This window comes from Peromyscus leucopus, chromosome 1 (genome assembly GCF_004664715.2).
Source record: "Peromyscus leucopus breed LL Stock chromosome 1, UCI_PerLeu_2.1, whole genome shotgun sequence".
NCBI lineage: Eukaryota > Metazoa > Chordata > Mammalia > Rodentia > Cricetidae > Peromyscus > Peromyscus leucopus.
This window is the reverse complement of record NC_051063.1, coordinates 23,541,291-23,562,806: the sequence shown is the minus strand read 5'-3', so window position 1 is coordinate 23,562,806 and position 21,516 is coordinate 23,541,291. Positions and strand designations below refer to the sequence as shown.

The following is a 21,516-nucleotide window of genomic DNA, read 5'->3' as shown; positions in this document are numbered from 1 at the left end:
TGTGAGTTCACCCTGGTCCTGAGGACAGGGAATGCTGGCAAGCTGACTAACACTGCAAGCAACTACCCAGGCCCAGAACTAGGGTTATGAGTTGGTCCACCCCAACATCCATCCCATCTGTGATCTGCTGGAGCAAATGAAGGGGCCGGTCATGCAGACCCAACGCTCTAGGTCTCCATGACACAGGGCAACAGGATATCCAAGAGGAGTCCTATGAGGACCCAGCATTGATAGTGTAGCAGAAGCAGAGGCCTCCAACCAGACCAATGCTCTTTGCATTGGACGCTTGCAAGTAAAGATGTGTGGACAAAGGGGCTTACTGTGTGACTCACTGTATCATAATACAGCTTCTATGATGAGATTTTTTTCTTTTTTTCCTTTTTTTTTTATCCTTTTAAACTTTATTTTATTTAGAAGGGAGAGGTTGCAAGGGCAGAGGGCAGATATGAAGGGACGAGGAAATGAATGGGATTGAGATGCATGATGTGAAAGACACAAAGAATAACTAAAGTTAAAAAAATCTTTTCTTCCCAAAGAAATCAGGTGCTCCCAGGTCATCCATGTGAGTTTTACCCCTCAAAATGATGATGACGATGATGATGATGATGATGATGATGATGATGATGATGATGATGATTTAATAGTATTACTTCTGGGACAGATAATATGCATCAAAATGTTTATTAAAGTGTTTCCCAGGTTCATATTTCTCACCATTCCTCACTATTTCTCTGGTTGACCTAACAAGAATGTAACACTGGCCTGTTAGTAGAGACGCACATTATGTAGCATTCTAAAGAAAAGCACGGGTGTCTACCAGCTTTAAAGCGAAAGTGTGAGGGAAATCATCTCAGCATTCTTAGCCCCTTGCTGGCGCTCAGGGTGCATATGGTGGTGGTGACCGGTCTGAAGAGAGCTTCTCATAGGCAGGTGGAGCGTTGGGAACCTGTGAGGATGAAGAGGGGAGAGTGACTTGGCAGCAGTGTTTGTGTTCTGGGGACAGAGGAGGCAACCGTTTGCATCACGTTTATCCTTTGCTCTGGACTGAAGTTCCTAAATGTTTGTTCATACATATTTTTTTGTCCAATGGGATAATTGTTAAATTTCACAAATGCATATGTTGAAACGTTGGCAGGAAGGGAAAATGAAAATAGAGGCTTCCCAAAACCTGAAAGTGTATTTATGCCCAGATTGCTCATGTCAGAGTTTCCAAGTCCTAACTAAAGAACATTTAGTTAGTTAGTTAGTTAGTCACTTATTTTGTTTATAGGGGCAGCGCCTGTACCACAGCACACATGTGGGCGTTAGAGGATAATTTGGGGGAATGGACTCTCTCTTGTTACAAGGTGGGTCCCAGGGATCAATCTTAAAGTTGTCTGGTTTGGCAGCAGGTATCCATTGAAGCAACTCGCCCACCCATGAATTCTTGAACCCTGTGTGGCACTCAACAAACCTGCAGTCTTCACCACATATTTCCCTGTTAGTTGTGTCTAAAGGCATATTTAGGCCTGTGGGGAGGGGCAGCTCAGTGATGGACATCATCCAAAGACAATGCCATGGAGGTTGGAGAGACACATTTATCTACCAGCTGAGCACAAACGTGTCAATCACTCAGTTAATGCTCACAATTCTAGGAGATGTTGTCAAGTGGAAAATGAGGCATAGGAAAGTCACTTGCCCTAGGTCACAAATAGTCATGGGGCTAAGAATCAAACACAGTTATCTGAGTCAATAGTCAGTGTCCATTACTCTGCTATTCCTAATGGGCACCACTGCTCTAGAACACAAATGCATGCAAGTCACAGGCGGAACTTAAATTCCTAATAGCTTCACCTGCAGAAAGCAGGTGAATCAGATAAAATACTTACGGTGGTCAAACTACAGTCATTTCAACATGAAATCAATAGGTCAGTAGTCTTTTCACGTGTTCTGTCTCTGAATATATGTCACAAAACTACTTTCAAACTACTGTTTCAAGTGATTAATACATGTGGTGGTGGCTCAGTTTTATAGAAGAAAATGCTGTGGCTCTTACATGTAGGGCTCTCATTATTGACTGTGAAATCTAAATATAAGAAGATACAACTTAAGAAAACCTACTTCCCATTTTGTTTACTTTTATTATAGAATATACAAACCAAAAATGATCACTTTGACCTTTCTGGAGGAGGGGCAGTCGTATGGATTGAATCCAGGCCCTCGTGCGTGCAAGGCAAAGTGCTCCACCATGAGCTACGGTCCCAGCCCTAATTTTGACCCTTGTCAGTCAGTTAAGAGTTGAGTGACATTCAGTATATTCGCCTTGCCTTTTCAGTGGAAATCACTTTGTTCATTTGAGCTGAAAGCAGCTGGCATGGAAATGCCTGGATGCACAATCTCCACCTACCACAGGCTGATGAGTTTTCTCTTGAAAAGCCAGTGGGCTGTCCTGATGACCAAGACCATCACATGAGCATTGTTCCCTCGGGCATCTTCCCTTCAGGATACTTTGAGTACCAGCATGTAGCCTTTTTTCCTGAAATATAAAGTCATGAAGAATGAGTGGTTTAAAAAACAAAAAAAAGAACTGAGTCCCTTAAAGGAAAGAGAAAAGGACCAGGTTTTAAAATGGGCTTTAAGCTAGCTGCTGCCACTCACTTGCTCTGGGTCCTCAGGCCACTCCCTTTCTCTGTGAATTCCACTTGTTAGATCTGTAGTAGCAGGATGGTTAAACCCACTTCTCAGAGTTGTTGGAGCCAACTAAAGACAGTGCCAAGGCAGTGCCTGGCACCAGCTGTCCCTCACTGGGGAGTTTTGAAGAGAAAGGGAAGTCTGAGTCTACAAAATGAACAATTTATGAAATTGTACTTCAAAAATAAGGAGATGGGGCTAGAGAGATGGCTCAGTGGTTAGGAGCATTTGCTTTTCTTGCAAAGGACGCAGGTTCTGTTCCCAGCACTGGCATGATGGTTCACTACCATCCATCACTCCAGTTCCAGGGAATCCAATGTCCCCCTCCTTGTGGGGGACTGCATGCATGTGGTGCTCTTTGATTCATGTAGGCAAACATTATATACATCAAAATGGAGGGGGGAGAGAGAGAGAGAGAGAGAGAGAGAGAGAGAGAGAGAGAGAGAGGAGAGACGGAGAGAGAGAAGAGGAGAGACGAGAGACAGAGAGACGAGAGACAGAGAGACGAGACAGGAGAGAGAGAGATGAGAGACGAGAGACAGAGAGACGAGACGAGGGAGGGAGGGAGGGAGAGAGAGAGAGAGAGAGAGAGAGAGAGAGAGAGAGAGAGAGAGAGAGAGAGAGCAGTTAGAAGCATTTACTACTCTTGTTAAGGGCCTACGTTCAATTCCCTGTACCTACATTTGGTGGCTCACAGCTGTCTGTAGCTCCAAGCCCAGGGAGACCCTCTTCTGGCCTCTACAGACACAGGTACTTCTCATGCACATACCCACAAATAGACACACACATACATATAATTTAAGATAAAAAATAAATGTAAAAGATGAAGATGTGTGAAGTAAAAACTAAGAAACATTTTTTTCTTCATGTTTTTTGTCGTGACTAGGTGTAGAGTAGGACCAACGAGGTTTGGAAAAATTAATCTAAGGTCACCAAGCAAATCCGGGGTGGACAATGAAGCCAAATCTTGATGCCCTTCAACCTAGTGACTTTTATGTGACAGTTGAGTCAGGGGACCAAACAGTAAATAACCAATTGCAAGATAATGTCATCACTCCATGCCATAGGTGCACAGGTGGAGTCAGCGGGCCGAAAGTGAAGTCCCTCCCCTCCTCAGCGTGGACAGTGGCACTACCCTGTGGACAGGAGTTCTAGGCTTAGGGCAATCTCGTTTTTCCTGCAGTTTGTTTGGAGTCTTCTTATCCACACTTTAGTGTGAACTCACTAGGGGACTCTGCTTGGTGATGTGCGGGTCCCAATGAGCCTTGTCTCTTTGGTTTACGTTCTAGACCCTCAGCTAAGAAGGGCAAGTAGAGAAAGAGACACAGGTGCCACCTGGTTTCCTGGAAAAGAAACTTTTCAGCTGCAAGGCCATAGATAGCAGGCACTCAAGAAATGCAAGTGTAGCCGGGCGGTGGTGGCGCACACCTTTAGTCCCAGCACGCGGGAGGCAGAGGCAGGCGGATCTCTGAGTTCGAGGCCAGCCCGGTCTACAGAGTGAGATCCAGCAGCCAAGGCTGTTACATAAAGAAACCCTGTCTCAAGAAAAAGAAAGGAAGAAAGAAAGAAAAGAAATGGGAGTATAATACAAGCCTGGGGACTGGGGGGTGTGGCCATGCCAGGAAGGCAGCCTGGGCAGGTACTGGTGGGCTTTTGTTAGGGTTTCCCTTCCTCCTGAGAGGTTTTCTGCAGCCTTGTGAAGTGTGGGTCAGAATCACAGAGGGTTGACACTCCTGAAAGTTTCAGTCCACTTTGCCATATTTCAGCCCCCTGACTTCAGGGCTTTGTGTTTTGGTATGGTTTCGCTGTTTCTAGGACAATGTATATTGATGATTCTATGACAATCTAACTTTGAAGTGATGTGTTTGAAAGCCTGCTTGAGGATTGGGAGGGGTGCTTTATTATTATTATTTTTTAAACATGTTTTTCCTGTTCACCTGTGGTGGCCTGAACTCTGTCCTCCTGCCTCAGCCTTCCAAAGTGCTGAAGTTACTACCATCCCTAGCTAGTGGCTTTAATTTGTTATTTTACTTATTTAATTTATGTGTATGGGTATCTTGCCAGAACGTATGTCTGTGCATCACCATGTGCATACCTGGTTCCTGCAGAGGCCCGAAGAGCTTAACAGATCCCCTAGGCCTGCAGTTACGGAGTGCTGTGAACCACCATGCTGGGAACCGAACCTGGGTCCCCTGGAAGAGCAGACAGTGCACTTAACAGCTGAGCCATCTCTCCCACCCAGTGGCTTTTGTTTTTGAAGATTTGTTTTTACTATGTAACACTTGGTTCTCCTTTGAGATCAAGTGTAAATTTCCCTTTCTTGCTGTGCCTGGCTGGCCTCAAAAAGCCCAGACTTATTTTGGAACCTACACAAACGTTCAGGTTTTCAAGGCCCCCTTCTAATGTTAGCGTTATGACAAGTTTGCACGTGATCTTTACAGGACCAATAGACAGATAAATGGATGAAGGGACTATTTCGTGGTGCCCCTGATGCTGCAGGGAGGATGATGCTGATGTGATCATCCTCAGGAAGACCTTGGATACCCTGGTATGACAGAGTTAGTATGACAGAGTCAGGAGAACTTGGAATTCGGCAGGGATACAGCTCAGCAGAGGAGAACGTTTGCCACCCAGGCTGACAAGCTGAGTTTGCTCCCAAGCCCCACATGATGGAAGGAGAAAACCAGCTCCCAAAAGTTGTCTCTTCTAGCCTCCACACCCATACCCTGGCATGTGCATATACATGCACACGCATGCATGGCATCCCCAGAAGTTCAGAGGAAGATGGGACCCTGCAGGGGACCACACTCACCGTCAAGGTTCGGTATCCACTTCGTCTTCTACAATACCAGCAGCCGATGAGCAGAGCAATTCCCAGGACCACAGTCAGGATGCCAATCCCCGCAGCCCTGGGCCAAGAGATAGACAACGTCCAACGCAGCTCAGAAACATCATTCCAGATTGCAATGAAACAACCAACCTTCTTCCCCTTCGTGGTCCAGAAAAGCATCTTCTGGTCTCCAGATAGTTTGCCATTTTCTACAAAGGGCATCTGACCAGACCTCCAGCTCCAATATCTAAGGACAGGGCCTAGTTTAGGAACACCCAAGCCCCAAGATTAAGGGGTGTCCTGGCACCTGACCCTTATGTGGACAGCATATTTACCAAAATAGATTAACCTTTACTTCTCAACACAGCTCTTTTAAAGCATTTTCCCCCCAACCCAATCCAGAAAATAGAAGTAGAAATGAACACTGACTATGAGCCAGGGTCCTAATTCTGCAGCAAGGAACCAATCATTATCTCCATATCACACTGGAAGAAATAAATTCAGAGGTCCCGGGCATCAGAACCGCCTCTGACACCATTCCGGCCAGGTGCTGTGCTACCCATCCCCCTTGTCCATTTTTTTTTCACAGTAATCCTCTGAGCTAGGGAGAGCTCACTTTACAGCTGACATCAGGCTGTCAAAATGCTCAAGGCTGCACAGCCAGCGCATGGCAGAATGAGCAGAGTAAGTGGTACTGGACAGCCATCAAGGAAGCTCTAGGATTCAGACCAGACCTAGGTCCACTGTCCAGTGCTTTCCTGGAAAAAAAAAATCCATCTAAGATGATGCTGTCACAAGGCATGGCTCTTATGATTGAAGGCAGCTGACACAATTCCCAGCATGCACCTCGCTTCACCCTCTGCTCGCTCTTTGAGCATCTTGACACAGACAGAGCTCTGTTCCAGCTTCTTATGCCCAGTCACGTTGTGCTTAAAACACACACACACCAGTGACTGAAAGCATAAAACATCAAAGAATGCCAGACGCGCCACAGGGAGCCGCTGCCCAACCTAGCAGGCTCCTCAGTCACTCGGACACTGGCAGCAGTCACCTGAGGTGCAATTGAAGCTCAGATCCTGGGGCCTCCACGCCTGACCTAAACTGATTCCTCTTGAAGGCAGCACCTAGGAATCTGCATTTAGCCACTCAAGTGTGTAAGAACCCCTGTCTACTGGGGCGTCAGAGAGAGCTAACGGTCAGCAGGTGGGTAGCCCTTTTTGACTGGCTATGGGGATTCACGTCATATCGTTCTTCCTCATTATACCTTTGGCAGATTTCAAAGGAGGAGAACTATCCTCCAAGCACCTCGGAGATGTATTGCTTCACTGCAGTGGCCTCTGCTACCCCTGTGTCTGACCCTCCCGTTCAAACAGACAGCGAGATGAGTGGGGTCCTGATGTTGGTGGCCTTGTGCGGTGATTCTCTCGTGTTCTTGCCTGGTCTCTTTCACTACCCTGCACAAAATCATGCTCCATGATGTTTCGGGTACTCTGTGGTTCCCTCCTTCAAGGACTGAAGTTAAAAGTGTCACTGCCCTGTGCTGGGGCCTCTGGTGATGTCAATGGACATGATGGCATCCATATATGCAGATTGAGTGGGTGTTTTTCTTCTGTGCTGGAACCCGGGACCTCTCTGTGCTCTTGGAAGACACCATAGTACTCTCCTGACCCTGCATAAGCACTTTGGTCAGGATGTAAGAAAGCATGAGCCTCCAGTGAAGGGGTTACTTAACACGATGCTAAGAAGAAGTCCCAGGTGCTCTTGATAAGCTGTTGTCCCCAACTCCAAACCCACCTTCCTATGCCCTGCTCTGGATGCTGGCTCTGGACTCTCCCAACCCTACTTCTGCTTTGCCCGTGGGCCTCTGCAGAGTGTCCAAGAAGAGTCTCCACGACAGTTGGCTTCCTGCTCTGTTCAGGCATCACCCATAGCAGCTCTTCACACTGCTAGTCAGCTCAGTCGCCAGCTCGCTCCCTGCCACTCCCAGCTGACCAGTGCCCCACTGGCCAGACACCTGAGCACACGGGAACCAGCCGACAGAATCCCCTTCCGTCATGTGGGCCCCATTCTGTGGGATCGCTCCCCTCCATTTTAGGTTCCAACTGCCTTTCCACTTGTCCCCTCCGCCCCAGCGGCAGAGGCAGCATCCTGCGGTTTGGGCTGCCCAGTGTCACTTCTGTGGCTTTGTCTCCTCGAGGCCCCCACCAGTTCCTCGCGCTGAAGGTGAAATGAGTTGCTGTCATCCATCTTCCTTTCTAGACCCGGAGAGTAATTCTGCATTGGCTGGGGGTGCCGCTTTACCAGCTTCGCTGGGTGGGAATGATGGCTGCCCACCACAAAGGCTGACTCAGCTTTCAGCCTACGGAGCCCACAACGCCTGCCTCCAGCTTTCAGCTTGGCAGTTGGAGATACTGATCTCTGGCCTCTCCTCTCTTTGAAAGGGATTGTGCAAATATTTGCCTTTGTTAGCCTACCAGCTTAGTGCTTCGTGGGCAAGCAGAGCTGTACTTGAATCCCAACATCACCACGTCCTGCTGCACATCCCCTGGTTTCTCTGAGCCTTTTCCCGCATCCAACACGGCAGGCAGACATGGTGTCATGATGTGCAGCATAGAGAGAGGGCTGAGTGCAGTGGGAACAATGGCCCCAGCCTTCCCTGGGTTTCTTAGTTCTGTTGGGGAACACAAAGATGATGTCATCCCATCCTCACTTAGACAGAGGCAATGTCCAGGGGTGACAGCAAGCAAGAAGGGAACTGATTGGTTAGGGCTCCCAGACTACTAAATGGGAGATAATAAAATTCTAGTTTAAGAAGAATACAGTTTAAGTGGGCTCATCCATATGCAGTATGGATGAGTACGGAGACAATTGGCCATATACTGTTGAGACAATTTGCTAGACTGCGTCACCACTCCCACCTCCCCGCTGGCGATGCCATGGCGTGGAAAATCCACTGGGAAATTCTCCTAGCTAGACTCCGTTGATGGAGTCTGTACCTTGTTTGCCGTTTGACTCTGTGTAGTTTATGTGAGATTTTCCAGAAGCTCTTTCTACAAGTGGAGCAGATCTGCACGTGCTCTGAACAGACGACATAAAGATGGTCTAAATCAGCAGTTCTCTACCTGTGGGTTTCGACCCCCAGATCGAAAGACCATTTCACAGGGGTCAAATATCAGATACCCTACAAATCAGATATTTATATTATGATTCATAACAGTAGCAAAACTATAGTTATGAATTAGCAGTGAAATAATTTTATGGTTGGGGGTCACCACATGAGGAACTGTATTAAAGGGTCTCAGCATTAGGATGGTTAAGAACCACTGGTCTAAATCAAAGCCTGGCTGGACTCCCAGCTTGGGTTCACCTCCGACCACACCCTTCCCATTCCTAGCACCTGTGGAGTATGTCTGGTGTTCCCCTAAGGACACTCACAAATGCTGGAGTTAGTCCCTGCCTAACTCTCCCGCTGGACTCTGGCCCTTTTCAGAGATATAGAACAGTATCTCTGAACCATGTACTTAGTTCTTAGAAGTAGTAATCACATAAATACTTATTGTTAATTAACTCAGAAGTCCAAATATCTTTCTGTAGGATGGCATTATCGTGGAAAAGTCATGACCACCATCTTCAGACTGAAGTCTGCATGCAGGCTGAGACCCGCACACATGCCCCTTATCCACAGTGGCTCTTTTTTTTTTTTTTTTTTTTAATGTGGGTGTGGGTGTGAATTTTTTTCTTTTTTTTTTTATTAAGAAATTTTCTATTCATTTACCACACATCTCCCTCTCCTTACCCCTTACCCCCCAGCCTTCCTCCCCAACCCACACCCCATTCCCACCTCTCAAAGGCAAGGCCTCCCATGGGGAGTCAGCAGAGCCTGGTACATTCAGTTGAAGGAGGTCCAAGCCCCTCCTCCTGCACGAAGGCTGTGCAAGGTGTCCCACCATAGGTAGTGGGCTCCAGAAAGCCAGCTCATGCACCAGGGATGAATCCTGATCCCACTGCCAGGAGGTCCCTTAAACAGTCCAAGCCAGACAACTGCCTCGCCTATGCAGAGGGCCTAGTCCAGTCCCATGGAGGCCACACTGGCTCTTTAGCAACTTAATGCTATTCTGTCTACAAAGTTCCCACAGGAGTCCTGAGAGGAGCTGATGGGATAGGCTTAAGGAAGCAGGTGTTGGGTTCTGGACAGATGTTTCCCAATTTGAGAACCAACAACCAAGGCCCGAGAATGCAGACAAGAATAGGAGTTTCTAACTTTTCTCACTTTTAGCTCCCCTCCGTTTGGCCCCAGAGAAGTGTGAGTGAGAGCATTCTAGGGCCACCAGGTCTCCCCCGGTGGCAGTGGTTGGCATGTGTGGGTGGAAGTCAGCAGGTTTGATCCACGAATGGCAAACTGGAAACCCAGAAGGTCTGCTTTTTAACTTACTCTTCAGCGGTGACGTAAGAGTGGCTGTGGCCCTTCCTGGGGTAACCGAAGTGAGCTTCTTCCTGTGGCATTGTGTGGACTCAGAGCACAGAACACCTAAAGGAAGGGCGTGTGGACATGGTTCAGTGTATCCAAAACACCCTCAAGCATCTCTCAGACACACAGGGAGTGTCCCCAGGATGGGTGTCAGCTAGCACATCCTCTAAGTCCTCCCTGTGGGGATTCATACCTCCTCTCACTAATTCCAAGAAGTTTAGAAATAGCTCAGGTTTCAGACGCCTTTTAATTACTGGAAAGGTCTAAGAAGAAACTATGAATGAAACAGCAATTAAAACGGAGTTATCATGGGAGAGTGTGTCTCTCCGGCCTTCAGTTTGACTCTATGATAAAATCAGGGAGGTTTTTATTTGTTCTTTCTCTTTACTGGCCTAGGGCAGCAGTTAATAGAACAAGAGGTGGTTCTGGAGGGATGATTCAGTGTGTAAAGATGTTTGCTACACGAGTCTGGCAACCTGAGTGTGATCCCCAGAACCCCAGGTAAAGGTAGAAGATGACTCCATGACAGGGTCTTTTGAGCCCTACTGCCCCTCTGCCTCTCTCTCTCTCTCTCTCTCTCTCTCTCTCTCTCTCTCTCTCTCTCTCTCTCTCTCTCTCTCTCACACACACACACACACACACACACACACATTGTATAATAATAAATTTTAAAAGAAATAAAAGAAGCTAGACAGTGGTGGCAGCACACCTTCAATCCCAGCACTCAGGAGGCTGAGGCAGGAGGATCTCTGTGAGTTCGAGGCCAGCCTGGTCTACAGAGTTAGTACCAGGACAGCCAGGGCTGCTACACACAGAAACCCTGTCTCAAAAAACAAACAAACAACAAAAAGAAAAAGAAAAGAAGATGCATTATTTTTCTCCAAAATCACCACCGTCATCAATCTCTAGCCAAGCAGAAGGTTCCAGCCCTCAGTGAGGTGTGTTTCCCAGAGCACTGCACCCCGAGGCTGGCCAGGGTGTGTGCAGCAGTGACAGAACATCTTCCAAACCCACTTTCCAACGAGGGAACCCGGTCTTTTTGGCTAAGTACAAATCACCCAAGACAAACCAGTGAAAGGAAACCTCATTTCATCTAGTACTTTGTTTCTCCTCCCATTCAATTCAATTTCTGTTTCTATCTATCCAGGTCTCATGCCTAGGAATTAAAAACTTCTTTGTTTTGTTTTGTTTTGTTTTTTAGACTGAGTCTCACTGTGCTGCCCTGGCTGTCTTAGAACTCAAAATGTAGACTAGACTGCCCTTGAGCTCATAAAGATCTGTTTCCTCTGCTGTCCAAGTGCTAGAGTTAATTAAAGGTGTGTGCCACCACACCCAACACACACACACACACACACACACACACACACACACACACACAGCAACAAACCCTAAAATGTGTATAAATGAATAACAACAAAAAATCTCATAGACTCCATTGGTCATAATTAAAGTGAGCTCATTAAAAAAGCAATAATGAGAGCTTCACTCCTTGCTATTATTGTGGGGTGGTTTTTTTAAAATGGTTTTTATACATTTTTAAGGCCTATCCCCATGGAATTACATTAATTAGCTCCATTTTTGAAGAACAGGGATTATGGAAGAGCAAAATCAGGACTTCCTTTATTACCCTGTGACTCCTTTCCACAGGGGCATTTTGCATGTCATTTGCCCCTCCCAGGTATAAAGAAGAAATTACAGTTGATCTCACGGGTTATCTCAGGTGGGTAGAAGAGGGGTGACGCCTGTGTTGACAGACAAGAGGGCCAATTAATTCCGCATTCATTGTTTTTTGTGTGCATCTACCTCAAGCTCAGAGCCTTGGCAAACAGTTACAGGACAAGTGCTCCTCACCCACTCAAGCCAGCAGAAGTCCCTTTGGGTGACAGACTATGACTACATCTAGAGCAAAGGAGTCCCTGTCACCAGCAACAATCCCTCCCCTCCATGTCGCCAATCTTGGCAACCTTGGAGGACTGAGAGGGAATCTAAGAGACTGTGGACTCCAGAAGTGAGACAATTACAAACAGGGACAGGGAGAGGGGAATTCTGCTGACACTTGAGATTCAAAAAAAGCCCTGAGGGGGGACAAAGGAGTCCCCAAGCCCTGTTCTGAAAGAAGCCAGAGCTCTTACCTTCTTGAGGAGACGGTCCTTTGCGCGCTGACTGACTGGCTGTGTGTGTGAAGACGGCTTCTCTGGCTATTAATCTAAAAAAAAAAAAAAATTTTTTTTTTTCATTCTTGATCTTGAGTCTCATGATAGTCATGAGTTTAGATTCCTAACGGGTTGTCTGTGATTCCTTATTTGGCATGAAAGAAACTAACTTCATTCTACCCTTTAGGGAAAACACACACACACACACACACACACACACACACACACACACACACAGTTTTTGGTGGTCTGTGTTTCCCCAGTCCCAACACTTTACCCCATGGAAGCCATTCATTTTTAAGTTGCCTAGTGGGTGTCCAGGTAAACTTGCATTTCACATAAACAAGTATTCTATTTCACATAAACAAGTATTCTATTTCACATAAACAAGTATTCTTGTCATACATCTAATGTAATCTTTTTTTTTCCCTTACTCTAAAAATGCCTCAGTCATGGAGTGCTCAGCCCTAAATGCAACTTGCATGTCACACTCTGCCCTTGCAGACCTACTCACATCAGACAAAGCTCACCACCAGCCGAGCATTTGATAGCTGCAGGAGAGAGAGCGTGAGATTCCATTAATGGTGTTGACCCTGATAGAGTGACCACACTCTAGGGCAGAGTCCACTCCCAAGAGTAGTTGGGCAACCCAAACTGTACTCCATAGGTAAAGATGAGGAGGAAGACGGGGAGGAGAACTCAAATTTGGGTGGGTAGGGAGGTAAGAGTGGGAGGGTGAGTCCAGGAGGAGGTGCAGAAGAATATGATCAAAATATATGAAATTTTTTTTTTTTTTTTTTTTTTTTTTGTTTTTCGAGACAGGGTTTCTCTGTGTAGCTTTGCGCCTTTGCTGGAACTCACTTGGTAGCCCAGGCTGGCCTCGAACTCACAGAGATCCGCCTGACTCTGCTTCCCGAGTGCTGGGATTAAAGGCGTGCGCCACCACCGCCCGGCGTAAATTTTAATAAAATGTTATTTAAAAAAATATCAAAAATTGTTTAAATGTCTCACATGTTGTTGGGATAAAGTCACAGTAAAGAATTCTATTTTTTGAGCAAGGCATGGTGGCTCATGCCTACAGTAATAGCCCTTTGGGTCATTGAAGTAAGAAGATCACAAGTTCAAGGCCAGCTTGGGCTATATAGTGAGACCTGCTTCCAAATATGTGTAAAGTTTATCTGAAGCCCAAGTTTAACTGGGTGCCCGACTTCCACCCCAAAGAATTGAAGAGTTGGTAGGCTGAGGTCTGAAAAGCAAGTCCCAGCAGTCCATGTCCTCGTTGTCTGTGGTGGCCCTGGGTTAACTGTCCACTGAGGATTGTGAGTTTCTGTGCACTTGCAAGAGACAGTTGAACTCTTCCTTTTCAACGTGGACCTACTTAGACTCCCACTAAACTAGAGATAATTCTACTCACCATCAAAATCCAGTCTGTAGCAATGGTACAGTGGTCACCTTTGCTAACTGGCCCTCCCTAACCGTCATAGACAGACAAACCCACCCCAGACTGAGGAGTACGAGAGTCTCCATCAGCTAGGACTTGGGGGAACTGACCGCAAAGATTCCTTCCCCTCGCATCTGACGGCCGTATCATCTCAGAGCCTATGATTCTAGTCTCCATGCTGGGGTATGAAGCTTGCTTTGTGTGAGGGTAATATGAGCCCGCTGGAAACTTAGTGACTGTCACTAGAGTTAGCAAGGGACAAGCATGACAGAGAAAGAAGAGAGTTGATCCTAGGGGGAGCCTTTCTGCTGTGGAACAATCTTTGTACACTACCTGTATATTACGCTCAATGGCTAATAATAATTAATAATAATGACTGGCCAATAGCTAGGCAGGAAGAGATTGGGCAGGAGAGCCAGATTAGGAGGATGCCGGGAAGAAGGGCATAGTCTGAGGAGTTGCCATGAGATGCAGAGAGAGCAGGATGAGAGGTACGTACATGAGGTAAATGAGCCTCAGGGCAGCACATAGATTCATAGAAGTGGGTTAATCCAAGTTATAACAGCTATCTAAAAACAAGCCTAAGCTATCGGCTGAGCGTTTATAATAATACTAAATCTTTGTGTGGTTATTTGGGGAGCAGCTAGTAGAACAGAAAAGTCCATCTATACTTTTCTGCAAAGGACAGGCGTTGTTAACTAAGAACTAAACGGCAGCAGGGAGAAGGCTGTGCTTTTCATGAGGGCATTCAGGGTGTGGCTCTGTGGCAGAGCAATTATGGGGCCCTGGATTCAATCCCTGGCCATGTTTTAAAAAAAAGAAGAAAGAAAGAAAAGAAAGGAAAACGAGGAGGAAAATCTTCTCAGGTAGAGCAACAGTGCAAAGGCACTGAGGCAGAACCAGAGCATGAGCTGGCCCAGAATCGGGTGGGTCAGTAGATTTTTAAAGACCTACAGTCTGTCCTGCCCATAAGATATCCTGGGCAACAGTAGCACAGAACTTGTGGGAGCAGCGTCACTGTCTGATTGGACCTGAAGCCCACCCCATGAGACGAAACCGATACCCAACACTGCATGAGTGACCAAGATCTAGAAACTAGGTAGCTGAGAGGCCTGGGGTAAAACAAAACACAACTGGTGTCTGAAAAAAGAAGAAAAAATTCATTAAAATGACTCCTATCAGTGCTCTATCCAGTCACCATCAGAGAGGCTTCCTCTGGCAGCAGATGGGAAGAGATGCAGAGACCCTATCGGGGACTATGGGAGTCCAGCCCCTCGATAGTCCCCTCCCAGGGTCTGGGAAGAATCTACAACCAGCTGATAATTAATCTTTGAAGAAAAGAAATGAATATATGTACACGAAACTCCTTAGTTCATACACTTTATTATTATTCTGTGATAGTTCTCTCTCTACACAGCTTCTATTCTGCTCTCATGTCTAGCTCCTTCCTTGCCCGATTTCTCTATATTTGTCTACTGTCCCCTCTAGGTTCTCATCTATCTAGTTCTTTCCCCTATCAGCTCCTCTCCCATCTCCTTCTCTCTTATCTGGCTCTTTCTCATCTTGTTCTTCCCCATCTGGCTCTTCCTCATCTTCCATCTCGTTCCTCTTGTCCTCTCTTCTAGCCCTTCAATCTAGTTCTTCCCCATCTCAGTTCGTTCCTCTCAAGTTCTTACCCATTTAGTTCTTCCATTCTCTTTTTCCTTCTCCTCTGTCCTCTGCTTTACAGTTATATATCTCCCCAAAATCACAATCCTCCCCTCCACCCAGGACATTCAGCCTGAACTTCCTCGGGCAGTGATTCTCTGCTATCAGGATCAAATGGAGGGTTGATAAGAATTACAAAGAGGGGCACTAGTTGTTAATTACCATTTGCGACCCAAAGGGGAAGTGACTAATGAATTAACTAAAGGCTAAATACTGGTAATATCTAAGAAGAGGGATCTTATGCGCACAACTATAATCTTAAATGTGTTTGGTAAAAGATGTTAAAAATGTATAAGTTGCTAGGTCAATGGGAGAAAATAAAACTGTCTTCTTTTTTCCTGTGGCTCCTATCTGTCCAAGCTGTCTGCCGTTTTTCTGCAGGGTGGGGAAAAGTGTGCTCAGTCTCTAGGCAACCTGTGTACAGCTAGATGCCTCTGGTGATAGCTAAAGGGAGATCTGGAACTGGAGATAAGATTTGGGAAAGGAGGAAGTTAAGCTTAATTAGCACATCCACCAGGCCTTCTCAAACAGGTAGCCTGGATGCTTAAGTCTGTTCTTAGAGAGTATAGAAGTATCTCTGGTAAGGTACTTTGCTCTGTCTGGGGATGGACCTGGCCGGATGCTGCCAATGATGGTAATTACAGGGAGGATGAACTGGGTTCTGGCTGAGCATAGCTGTTAGCGCAGAATGTTATCTAAATATTCCTAGAAGTGGTTAGGTAAGTAGTTAGAGGTCTATAAAGTTAGTAAGGCTGTAAGAAAGGAGGGGTCTGAGCTAAATTGTGTAAAGCTATTACTTAATGTCTACCTGACCTAGGCGGTGTCCCCTTGTGGAATTTACCTTAAGTCAGGAGACTCGCCTGTGGATTGTTATCACTGTTAGTCCTCGGAAGTTGGGTGACCACCTGATGTCTCCTTTAGTCCTTGAAAGTGGCTAGGGGAGATATCTGATTCCAGAGAAAGCCTTTCCTGAAGCTGTTCTCCAAACACCTGGAATGTGTATGTCCAGAGAGTGATCAGTACACACTGTTAGCCCTTCTTAGGGAAAAGTCAACTGGGAAAACTATGAAGGCACACATGATTTTCATAACAGAATGCAGCTGATATATAACAAGCCAAGTAACACAAAAACTCCTTGGAATTTGGCTTCCTCTGGAGGAATTCCCTGATTCCTCCAGGTAGTGACTTTGCCATAACCAGCTGAGTTCTTATGATATTCCTGCGGGCTGCAGCAAGACCCAAAGCCAGGCACTACATGAAAAGAAAATCTAGTAGAAGGTCTCCATCAAATTCCTTCCCTCAAAGCTCAGGGAACCCCAAAGAAGAAGAGACAGAAAGATTGTAAGGGCCACAGGGGCTGGAGGATGTCAGGAGAACAAGGCCCTCTGAATCAACTAAGCAAGGCTCACATGAGCTCATGGGCTGCAGCAGCAAGCATGGGGCCAGCATGGGCTTGTACTGTGTCCTCTGCTGTGTATACATTATAGCTATTGCTTAGTATTTTGATGGGACTCCTGAGCATGAGAACAAGTGGGTCTCTGTTTCTTGTGCCTGCTCTTAGGACTCTTTCTTTTCCTTCTCTTGAGGGTCTGTTGGTTTGCCTTGTCCAACTTTGATGTGACGGCTTTTCTTTTATCTTATTACACTTTATGTTGTCATGTGTGGCTGTTATCTCTTAGAAGCCTGTTCTTTTCTAATGAGAGACAGAAAAGGAGTGGGTCTGGAGCGGAGGGGAAGAAGGGAGGCACTGGGTGGAGTAGACAGAGGGGAAATTGCAATTAGGATATAGTGTATGAAAAATCCATTTTCAGTGAAAAGAAATGACGAGGAAAAGGGATATAAAGTTGGTAAAAGGAAGTGGGGGGATCTAGGAAGAGTAGGGGGATAGGAATACATTGTCTGCATGATTGAAATTTTCAAAGAATTCAGCCATGTTATATTAAAATTAAAAACGTTATATTAAAAACCAAAAACTAAAAAAAAAATAATGTTTTTTAAAGTCTTATTTTAGAGTATAGGTGTTTTGTCTGGGTGAATGTAGGTGAGCCACAAGTGTGCCTGGTGCCCAAGGAGACCAGAAGAGGGTGTTGCGTCCCCTGGAACTGGAGTTGCAGATGGGTGTGAGCCATTATGTGGGTACTAGGAATGGAATCCAGGTCCTCTGGCAGAGTGCTCAGAGCTCTACCAGAGCTCAGAGACTGCTAAGCTATCTCTCCAGCTCCCCGCACCCTGCCCTTTTTTTATAATTTTTTGAGACAGGGTTTCACATAGCCGGAGTTGGCCTTTAGTTCACTAAGTATAGAAAATGATGAACTGAACCTCTGCCTCTTTGCCAAGGGCTGCAACTATAGACAGGTCCACGCACCCCAACCAGTTTGCGTCAGGAGATTTGTATAAAAGTTGGGAGGGATGCGGACCTCCGGTATCTTCACATCTGGATGCAGTAACTTCTGTCTAAACCTTGGAGTTACGTCTGGTGATCCAGCTAGTGGTGATAGTTGATCTACAAAGAGAGCTGCGGTTCTGAGCTAAGGAGCCCAATGTTTGTGCCCAGGGGGACTCTACAAACAAGCTGGGTGCCTGGATGATCAGGGCGAGACCACTGAGACCACGGACGAAGGAGGTGCTCTCTTGGATCTCAGGGCAAAGTGAAGTTCCCAGGTCTCAGTGGCATCCTCTGGCGGCACAAGCCGATTAGGAGAATTTGAGTATGTCCTGGCATTCTTCCAGGGTGGGGACATCTAGGAAACTGTCATCAACTCCCCCCACAGAGGGGCCCTATGGACAGATGCAGCATGCTGATAGTGCTGCCATACGCCAGGTGTATACTCTCCAGCTCGTCTGTTCTGTGAAACCCAAGAAAGCCGCCATCACCAGATCTACAGGAGCATCTTTGGGGGTTTTAGTGCCTTGCAGCCACTGAGGTTCCGGATTCTTTAGAGTTACAGTACCCGAATGATCTGTGTGGATGCTCCAGGAACCTTAGCCTGAAAAATAAAATCCTACCACATCCTGTTTCTTGGACTCACACAACCTCCGGGAAGTCCTCCATAGTTAGGTCTTAGTCACTGTCCTTGGACTGGCCTCAAGCATACTGGAGCCAGCCCAAACCAGGCCTTGTTACTTCCAAGGGACTGCATTTCCTTCCCCGGTGAACAGCTAGGGCTGCAATCCAAACTGCCTGCTCCCCATCTATTCAGTCTAAACTCTGAGCGCCTCAGTTCACTCCTCTGAAGAAAGTGAGGCTAAAGGCATCTGCTGCGCAGGTGGATCGTGAGACTAAAGGAGGTAACGCGCTCGTGCGTGCTCGCCCACAAAGTGCTTAGCCACGGCAGGGGGAGCTGTTCCGGGAGCTGCCCACACGCCAGCTCTGGAGGCCAGGCCTGCCTTTGTCCCAGGTGAGAACTTGCACCACGTACCGCCCAGGCCACTGACCGGCTCTCTGCTGCCACCTATTGGACACTCCCTAGCGCGCCCCAGGCCGGTCTCATGAGGGTCGGGTGTGGAAAGACATCTTTCCTAACAGGAATGGCCCCGGAATCCCAGCTCTCACCGTTGATTACTTGCCCCAGTTCACTAAGTGACTCCCCACTCTGAGCTTCAGAGTCCTTATCTGTAAAATGGGAAGAAAAAAAACAAAACAAAACCCCACGGAATTGCTCGCTCAGAGCCTGGCAGCTTACTGAAGCTGGAGGAAGTCTGGTGCCTCCGAATTTCCTGAGAACCCCCAGGTACGCTTGAGTTCGCAGGGTCACAGCTAAGTGTCAGCCTAACTAAATGCCACTGCCTGGGCAGGGAGGTTCTGATGATGATGATGGGCAGTGTGAGGTAGATAAGTGAGTGATGCAGGCCGTCTAGGAAGTACCTGACGGGAAGCTCTCCAAGCCTGCTTTTCCTCCCTGACAGCCCCAAGCAACAGCCCATCGCAAGAAAGGGTTACCATCACTCTAACCTAACTCCATCGGTGAGACACAGCTCTGCTCCCAAGGTGAGCAGAGAGGAAATGCAAACCTGAAATCCCGTGGTCACAGTGAACAGTCACTGTCCATGTTTGCTCTGACATCAGATTACAACCCCGGGTTCTTGTCTAGAGAGCGGTGGGAGTGTCGGTTCCGTGTGGAGCGGGAGGGGTGAAAAGGGCCAGGAGAAAATGGGCTTTTCTGGAGCCTAGAAAGGTAAAGTAGGGGTTTACCAGGCCCGAAAGGGGCATTCCAGAAGGAAGGTAAGTGCTGCTCATGAGGTGGGGTGATGGTGGGGATGGGCAGGTGTCGGGAGGGCTGGTGGATGGGGAACTCTGTGTCTAGAGCACATTAGGAGGAAGAGACAAAGAAACCTGGGGTCAGGTTTTGGTCTTCAGAGGGCCTGGATTGCCACCAAGGCTGGTGGTGGCTTGAAGAAAATGCCCCCCCCCGAGTGGCACCATGGGGAGGTGTGGCTTTGTTGGAGGAAGTGTTCCACGGTGGGGGTGGGCTTTGAGGTCTTTATGCTCAAGCTTCCCTCAGTATGACACTGAGACCTGTTGCCTTCAAGATGTGGAACTCTCAGCTACTTCTCCAGCACATTGTCTGCCTGCAGACCACCATTCTCCTCATCATAATGATAATGGACTGAACCTCTGAAACTGTAAGCGAGTCACCCGAATTAAATGTTCTTCTTCTAAGAGTTGCCACGGTCATGGTGTCTCTTCACAGCCACAGAAACCCTAAGACAAGGCTATTGGACTAACTTCTTCTTCTTCTTTTTTTTTGGTTTTTCGAGACAGGGTTTCTCTGTGTAGTTTTGCGCTTTTCCTGGAACTCACCTGGTAGCCCAGGCTGGCCTCGAACTCACAGAGATCCACCTGGCTCTGCCTCCCGAGTGCTGGGATTAAAGGCGTGCGCCACCACCGCCCGTGGACTGACTTCTTAAGCCATTTTGAGTAACAGGGTTCCAAGGTTGAGGAGCCGTCTACTTTCTATGTCACTGAGATACCCACCACTAGAGGGCGCCAGGGCTGCCTGTGTGGGTAAAACATTGGGTGAAGTGCAAATTATATTGAAGTAAGACACCAAGGAAGCAGCGTGTTCTGGGCAGGCTGAACACTGCATTGACGATATGAAGGGCAGACAGGAGACATCTGGGGCTTCGGATTCAGAACCAGATGCTTGCTCCAGCATTGACTGGTTCTGCATCTTTGCGTTCAGAAGTGGTTTCCTCTGCAGAATGGGAATGCAGCCTCTCCGGGAGGCTGGTAGCTGGGATCAGCTGACATCAATTTTATCTGTTGGTTTTGAGCAATGAAAACTTGAACCTGGTTACTGAGGGAAATGGAAGGGTCGGTTACCACAGAACTGAAGATGTTTAGTAACTAGAACTTAGGACAGCCGGGTATAGTAATGCACACCTGAGACCCCATCACTTGAGAGACAAAACCAAGAAGGCAGAGCATTCAAGGCCAGCCTGGACCGCATAGCGAGACTGTTCAAGCTATGACCATCCCTGTGAAAGCAGCTTTAAGGATCTCCATCTTTGTGTATAATATTCAAACTCTGTGGGAATCTTGAGTCTCAGGTCCAGTCCGGCACTGTATAAAGTGGCTTGGGTGGGAGAGAGAGTTACCAGCTTTCAAGGTTGATGACAGGGAAGGGGAAATTCTTTAGAAGATGTTTAGATTACTGCCACCAAAACAAGCTGGAAAAGGTTCAAGAGAGACAAAAGACTGCTTCTACTTCAGACAGCGGCCCTCAGTTAGACCCGGTTCATCAAGCCCAAACTTGCCCTCACCAGCTCTTGCTAGTTCTTAAAAAGCCCCGAGGGAGGAACGGAATTGCGTATCTGGACATCTTGCAGGGGAGACAGGAAGGCTGCCAGCAGCTCTCTCTTCATCCTCACAGCCTGGCGCTCGCTGTCTGCTCACATTTGCAGTCTGCCACAGTTATTCCAGGGATGGGGTTATGTCTCTGTACCTCTGTGATCCTGCACACCGTAATGAGGTGGAGAGACCAGTGAACCACAGTGTCGCTCAGCTCTCATCCCCTGAGGCTCCACTATCAAGGAGTTTATTTTAAAATTATTGTGCAGTCAGTCAACATTAAGGACAACAGCTGTCGGCTTCTGTTTATTTTATTTTTTCAGGGTTTGGTTTGAAAAGGAAACCACTCCCCACTTTCTCTATCCAAGCATGGTCATTGCTAGTGTAGTCTCTTTCTTGAGCACACGGCCTTCAGCAGCTCCTCCGGCGTAGGATTCAGAGAGGGAGGGCTGTACA

At 47.2% G+C, this 21,516-nt stretch overlaps 1 protein-coding gene across 1 annotated transcript; it reads right to left on the bottom strand.

Annotated features, from left to right (window-relative positions):
- Positions 1-459: 459 nt before the first annotated feature.
- On the bottom strand, positions 460-12,170 carry Mlana (melan-A). The gene is made up of 5 exons (XM_028895330.2): positions 12,101-12,170; positions 9,933-10,028; positions 5,483-5,579; positions 2,387-2,515; positions 460-946 (listed from the first exon to the last, which is right to left on the bottom strand). Exons 2-5 carry the CDS (start codon positions 10,001-10,003, stop codon positions 878-880), a joined length of 366 nt encoding a protein of 121 aa, XP_028751163.2. The 5' UTR covers positions 10,004-10,028; positions 12,101-12,170; the 3' UTR covers positions 460-877.
- Between the last annotated feature and the right edge of the window lie 9,346 nt (positions 12,171-21,516).

Coding starts and splice junctions, on each gene's coding strand:
- Mlana (XM_028895330.2), bottom strand. CDS start 10,003: ATGCCACAGGAAGAAGCTCACTTCGGTTACCCCAGGAAGGGCCACAGC. Junction 5,580..9,932: donor TCTTACGTCACCGCTGAAGA/GTAAGTTAAAAA, acceptor CTCTTGGCCCAG/GGCTGCGGGGATTGGCATCC. Junction 2,516..5,482: donor GTGGATACCGAACCTTGACG/GTGAGTGTGGTC, acceptor TTTATATTTCAG/GAAAAAAGGCTACATGCTGG.